At 60.0% G+C, this 6313-nt stretch overlaps 1 protein-coding gene across 1 annotated transcript; it reads left to right on the top strand.

The window, feature by feature from the left end:
- Positions 1–2012: 2012 nt before the first annotated feature.
- Positions 2013–5434, top strand: EVX1 (even-skipped homeobox 1). Its single transcript, XM_057550595.1, has 3 exons — positions 2013–2439; positions 4006–4253; positions 4892–5434. Exons 1-3 carry the CDS (start codon positions 2013–2015, stop codon positions 5432–5434), a joined length of 1218 nt encoding a protein of 405 aa, XP_057406578.1.
- The last annotated feature ends 879 nt before the right edge of the window (positions 5435–6313 follow it).

The following is a 6313-nucleotide window of genomic DNA, read 5'->3' as shown; positions in this document are numbered from 1 at the left end:
CTGAGGCAGGGGGAAGAGAGAGAGGAGTAGAGAAAAAGAAAAAGGAGGAGGAGGAGGAGAGAAAAGTAAGAGAAGACCAAAAAAAAAAAAAAACACAACGACTTAGTAACAGAGGGACTTCTTAGAATTTCAGAAGTTGGGGCTTTGTCTTGGAACACATAGAAGGAGGTGGTGCAAGGCAGACTTTTGCAGCTGTCAGCTTAGCGCTAGAAGCTCTGAGGAGGGGACAGAGAAAGGAGAGTTGTAGGGTTGCAGAGCCAAGAAGGGGCCTGCCTCCCAGCCTCAGCAAAGTGGGGAGAGACCCAGCCCACCTACCTGGCCCAGACACACTTGCTCAAAGCTGGCAAGGGGTCAGTTTTCCTAACGGGTTCCACCTTCCCTGGAAGAAGACCTGAGAGGGAGCCTGTGGCTGTTCCCAAATATATTCAGCACTGCTCACGCCCCCCAGCCCTGCCATGGGGGTCCCCTTTCTGTTCGCAACGATTGACGAGAACCCCAGTCACTTGTGCTTTCATGGCATTTTCGATGACTTCTCTCTCTTCTCTCCCAACGCCACCCACTTTTGGATCAGGGGACCAAAGCCCCGGGGCAGGGCGTGAGGGAGAACCCTGCGAGTCAACCCTCTGTGAACCCCAATACTGCGTGCTGGTCGTTCTCGACCCCTGCCCCAAATCTCTGGGTGAGAATAACACCTTCTCCCAGCTAGGAGCCTCTGCCTCTGCCGCTGCCGCTGCCGCTGCCACTGCCACTGCGGGGGCCGCATTTGCCGGCGCTTCTGAACTCCCAAAACCTGTTTCGGGGGAATTCGTTGACTCTGAACAAATACCTTAAAATACAGGCAAGAGAAGAAAAAAGGCCACCCTTAGAACCTCTCCCCACCCTACATACCTGAGGTGCAGGCGAGGTCCGAGCAAATGGGAAAGCGATTTCTTCCATGAATAGCCTTCTGGAGGTCAAGCTGGGCTGTGGAAATCTTAAGGCCACCTAGATGCGGAGGGGGGGATTAAAAAAAAAAAAAAGCGAACATTTGGAGTCAGCAGCCAAGGCCGTCTTTAAAGAAAAATACTAAGACATTTATCTCTTGCCCCTTGGGGAAGAAAAATGGCAAAGTTCTCTTTTGGTTCCCAGGAGGAAGGAGACAGCTGGGGGTAGGGGCTGGGAGGGAGGAGGAGGGAGGAAAGAGACCCCAGGCTCAAGCTCTCCAGACAACTTGCGGGGGAGGGAATATGCTTTTCAGTAGCTGGTAAAAAAGACGTTGGAGCCCGGGAGAGGTTAGCTCGCCAGGGACAGACAGTTGTAATAATGACGAGAGAAGCGAGGCTTGTGAATCAGCCTTCACACTTCTAAAATGCAGTTAAGGATTCTCTCATCGGTGTTAGAACAAGGCACGAAGTAAAGAAAACAAAAGCCCCAACAACAATAAAATATATATATATCAAAAGCGTATTCAATTACCGAGTCCCGCAGCCTCTGCGGAACTCACCGCGTTAAGCTCTCTTTTCTTTCTGCGGAATTCCATTTGCATCCCCTCTGCCTGGGTGTCTCCCTCTCTCAGTGTGTGTGTCTCTCTGTTTTCACACTCTCCTCCCCATTCGAGCGAGGCCCACACCTGGCGCATCACTGCCGAGCCATTAGCTGCGGGTCTCCTTTCATCTTCGCTGTAGCAGACGTTTCTATTTATCCACTTGCGCTCGCCGAGTGGCGTCACCAGCGGTACTGTAATGACGATTGCAGCAGGAGGATGACAGCTTAGAAAGAAGAGGGCAATGGGGCTTCCTCCCAGAGGCGGTTCGGCACAGAGGAGCGCTCGCATCACAAGGTGACCCCCAGCTCCCCACCGCCACCACCGCTGTCACCGTCGACACCGCGTTCCGGCCGCTCCGCGCTCGCCCAGTCGCCTGGCCTCTTTCTCCCACCCGCAGCCAAGATCTCTCGGACCGCTGGGGACCCAGGGAGCCGGGGGGCTAGGAGCTCACTTGGGGCTTTCCCCCTCCCCCCTCTGAGAGCCCGGGATGGAGAGCCGAAAGGACATGGTTATGTTTCTGGATGGGGGTCAGCTTGGCACTCTGGTTGGCAAGAGGGTCTCCAATTTGTCCGAAGCCGTGGGCAGCCCGCTGCCCGAGCCGCCCGAGAAGATGGTGCCCCGTGGTTGCCTGAGCCCGCGGGCCGGTCCTCCGGCCGCCCGGGAGCGCGGCGGGGGAGGCCTGGAAGAGGAGCCGGTCGACGGACTAGCAGGCAGCGCTGCGCGGCCGGGCGCCGAGTCGCGGGCCGCCGGGGCCGCAGTGCTCGGCCCCGGACCTCCGGCTGCCTCCGCCGACAGCCTCCCAGGCCAGGGGCAACCCAGCAGCTCGGACACCGAATCGGATTTCTATGAAGAAATCGAGGTGAGCTGCACCCCGGACTGCGCCACGGGGAACGCCGAGTACCAGCACAGCAAAGGTAGCCACCGCGCCCCTTCTCTCCCCCGGCCTCCCAACGCGCCCACCTTCCACTTCAGCTCTGGAGGAGAGGAAGACACTCCTTTCCCCCAGGGCGGGGTGGCTGGGGGGACCCACCTGAGCAACTCTCCCCCGCTATCTGCGCCCTGGCGGGGGGTCTCCTTCTGTGCTCTGGCATTGGCGGGACTGAGGGTGACAGCTGTGCTTTGGGGGAAGGAGGGAGACGCAAGCCCTGGGCTTGAGGGGGATTCAAAGTGCACCCCAACCCCCCAGAGCTTTGAGGTACTGCTTCAACGGCGCGGGGAAGACACCTTCTCCCGGCGTGGGCGAGATCAAACGCGGGTCCGGGCAGTTTGTGGCTGGCGGGGTGTAAGGCGCATCCAGGCGCGGAAGCTGGGAGTCCATAAAGGACCGTAAAATCGCGGCCAACTCGGGCGCCCGGGTGCTGCGGCCCTTCGACCAGTTTGCACGTCGGTCAGAGGTCCAAATTACCTTGTCACTTCCCGGGCTCGGTGGCGCCAGGTCGGAAATGGTCCCAATGATCTAATTGCCTTTGGTCTCCGGTTGCATTTGAAAAGGCAGAGCTCTGGCCCTCCCCCCTTCCCCTTTCCTTCCTAGTCCCACGTCTCCACCCAAAGGAAAAGGAGCTGCAGGGGGCAGGAGCCCCACCCTCCCTTGGGTTACACTCATATGGGGGGCTGTCACACTGCTGTAACTGGAGAACCCCTCCCTGACCAGGGGCTAGCGGGGGGGGGGGGTGTGAATGAGCAGGAAGGGAGTCTCCCTGAGAAGGGTGGAAAGCTAGTTGAAAGAGCGCACCAGCAGACACTCCTCCACAAAGCCGTGCAGGTGGGTGAGAAGAGCCTGGTATGGAAGAAAAACCACCCCCTGGACTTGGCAGCCAACACCTTGTCGAGTACCCACATCCACCCATTACCATCTTATCCACTCAACCCAGACTAAGCATAGCATACCCTCAGAATAATCCATACTCCATTCATACATAGCGAGGTAATAGGATACTCATACACACACTCCTGTGCCATTCCCACAACACATGCAGCCTAGTGCACATTCCCACACCTGCACCGCAGCCTGACACACAAAGCAAGGAAACTCGGTCCCTGCCCAACTTCCTGCAACACTCCAGCACAAAGGTGCATCTCAACTCACTTGCCTGTCAGATATGCATATCCTTGACCACACCTGTCAATAATGGGCAGAAAGTTCAGAGCGGCTGCATCTCCCCTGTGCACCAAGGCAGGTAGCCAGGGCGGCTGGCGATTTTGTACCCAGCAGGCCTTACAGAGAAGCCTCCCAAACAGCAGCCCAGCCAGGCCTAATGGCTGCTATGTGCTCCTCTGAATGGTGAGCCTCTGTCCTCCATTCCTGGGTTCTCAAAGTCCCTGCCACCCCAGCAGAGGCAGAGTCTGAGGCTACTGAGAGGGGGAATGTCCCTTTCCATCACCCCCTCCATACACACCCTTGGCCTACAGCCCCACATGAGCAGTGTCTGTGTGTCTGTTTTGTGTTCTGTGTGTACGTATACTCTGGGCTCCCTGCACAGGGCCTGGCTCCGAGGCACTGGCCAGCAGTCCCAATGGCAGCGGCGAGGCTCCCAAAAGCAATGGCAGCGGTGGCTCCCAGGGCACCTTGGCCTGCAGTGCTAGTGACCAGATGCGACGGTACCGTACTGCCTTCACCCGGGAGCAGATTGCACGGCTGGAGAAGGAATTCTACAGGGAGAACTATGTATCCAGGCCTCGGAGATGTGAGCTGGCGGCTGCTCTAAACCTGCCGGAAACCACAATCAAGGTAAGAGCTCCAGGGACCAGGGAGACGGGGTGCACCCAGTCAGGAGGAAGTAAATACCAACTTCCCACTTCCTGAATCGTTAGCTAGGAATTGGGGCCTGGGGTCTCCCTGCCCACATGGCAGCTAGGCCGGGGGTGTCTAGGCCTGGTGCAGGTGCCAGGTGCCAGCAGATTTGCCCACCTGACGGTCCCTAGGCGAGCACGGCTGCCATGCACTTGACTGTCCCTTTCCTAGCCAAATAAACAGCGGGGATGAAGTGCCTGTGCAGGTGACAAGGAAGTGCCCCATGGGAGAGCAGCAGGAAAGGGACATGTTTCTGGGGAATCTCTGCCCGCCGCCTCAGACCGGTGGAGTCCTCGGTGCCCCCACTACCCTCCCATCCACACCGGGTTCCGGCGTCCTGGCGGCGTGGGCAGAGGGGAGGAGGGACAGAGACAGGAGTGGCTCCTTGAGCCTCTCCGGGAGGGATTCCAGCTCCAGGGGGTGGTGGTGGGATCTGCATCTGCCCCCGCCCAGAGGGGCTCCGCCTCCGTTCTTTCCTGTGCTGCCGGCACCGCCGCCCGCAGTGGGGCGGGACTTCTGGGCTCTGCGCACCGGGCCCGCGCGGCCGCCGAACCCGCTCCTCTCCTCCCCGCCAGGTGTGGTTCCAGAACCGGCGCATGAAGGACAAGCGGCAGCGGCTGGCCATGACTTGGCCGCACCCGGCCGACCCAGCCTTCTACACATACATGATGAGCCACGCGGCGGCCGCGGGCGGCCTGCCCTACCCCTTCCCATCGCACCTGCCCCTGCCCTACTACTCGCCCGTGGGCTTGGGCGCTGCGTCCGCCGCGTCCGCCGCCGCCTCGCCCTTCAGCGGGCCGCTGCGCCCGCTCGACACCTTCCGCGTGCTTTCGCAGCCCTACCCGCGGCCCGAACTGCTGTGCGCCTTCCGCCACCCGCCGCTCTACCCGGGCCCGGCGCACGGACTGGGCACCGCGGCCGGCGGTCCCTGTTCCTGCCTCGCCTGCCACGGCGGCCCGGCCAACGGGCTGGCGCCCCGCGCCGCCGCCGCTGCCTCGGACTTCACCTGTGCCTCCACTTCCCGCTCGGACTCCTTCCTCACCTTCGCGCCCTCCGTGCTCAGCAAGGCCTCCTCTGTGGCGCTGGACCAGAGGGAGGAGGTGCCCCTCACGAGATAAGGGGCCGCCCGCCGGCAGCCGGCTCCAGGACGCCCGTGGGCAACCCCCGGGGACTCAAGACAGCGCCCCTCCCCGCCCCCGGGGTACCGAGGGGAAAGAAGAGGGCCGCAGAGGACCAGCGGGATTTGGCCTCGAGCATCGGGACGCCCGGGAAGCGGCCGTGGCTGGCGCTTTTGGGGAGCAAGAGTGGGAGTGGGGAGGCCGTGGCTGAGAGACCTTCCTCTGGGGTGGCGCCTCTTTGCCGTCCTTCACCGGCCGCACTCCCCCTGACCCGGGTTGAGGCCGTGGCTCCAAAGCTAAACAAACTTAGCTGCAACAGCAACCGATATGCAGCCCCTAAGCTCCCCAGCCCCCCACTCCCAACCCCTTTCTCAACCGGAACCCCTCCCCCTGCCAAGGCCAAGCCCACGCAATGCAAAGGGAAATTGCTGTCTCTCGGAACAAAATGCTGTGTATGCAAAGCAGGTAGAGATTAATCTTTGCCAGCTTTTCCAAGGCATGGCAAGGGGCTCGTGGATGGCAAAGCACCAGCCATCTAGGAGAAAGAGGGAGAGGACTTACTACGGCAGAGAATCCTGGCCCTCCCAAAAAAGCTGGGGGCTCTCTGACCCTCCTGGAACCTCAGCTACACAATATTTTCTGATTCTAGCATCTACCACCACCTGATCTCTTTCCTCTCTCCTAGCTTCTTGATATCTCTCTTGTAACTTCATCTCCACCCCTACTTTTTGTGTACCGAGGGCAGGGAGGCTGCAGATACCCCAGGCTCCCCTGGCAGCTTCTACCAAGCCTCTTCTCCCTGAGCCCAACACACACCCTGATTAGCAAGTGATGTGTGTGAGGAGGGTTTTTGAATGTTGAATGTATAATATGATCACC

Source organism: Balaenoptera acutorostrata, chromosome 7 (assembly GCF_949987535.1).
Source record: "Balaenoptera acutorostrata chromosome 7, mBalAcu1.1, whole genome shotgun sequence".
Lineage (NCBI taxonomy): Eukaryota > Metazoa > Chordata > Mammalia > Artiodactyla > Balaenopteridae > Balaenoptera > Balaenoptera acutorostrata.
Note: the sequence above shows the minus strand (reverse complement) of the source record. Positions and strands in the feature narration are given on the sequence as shown.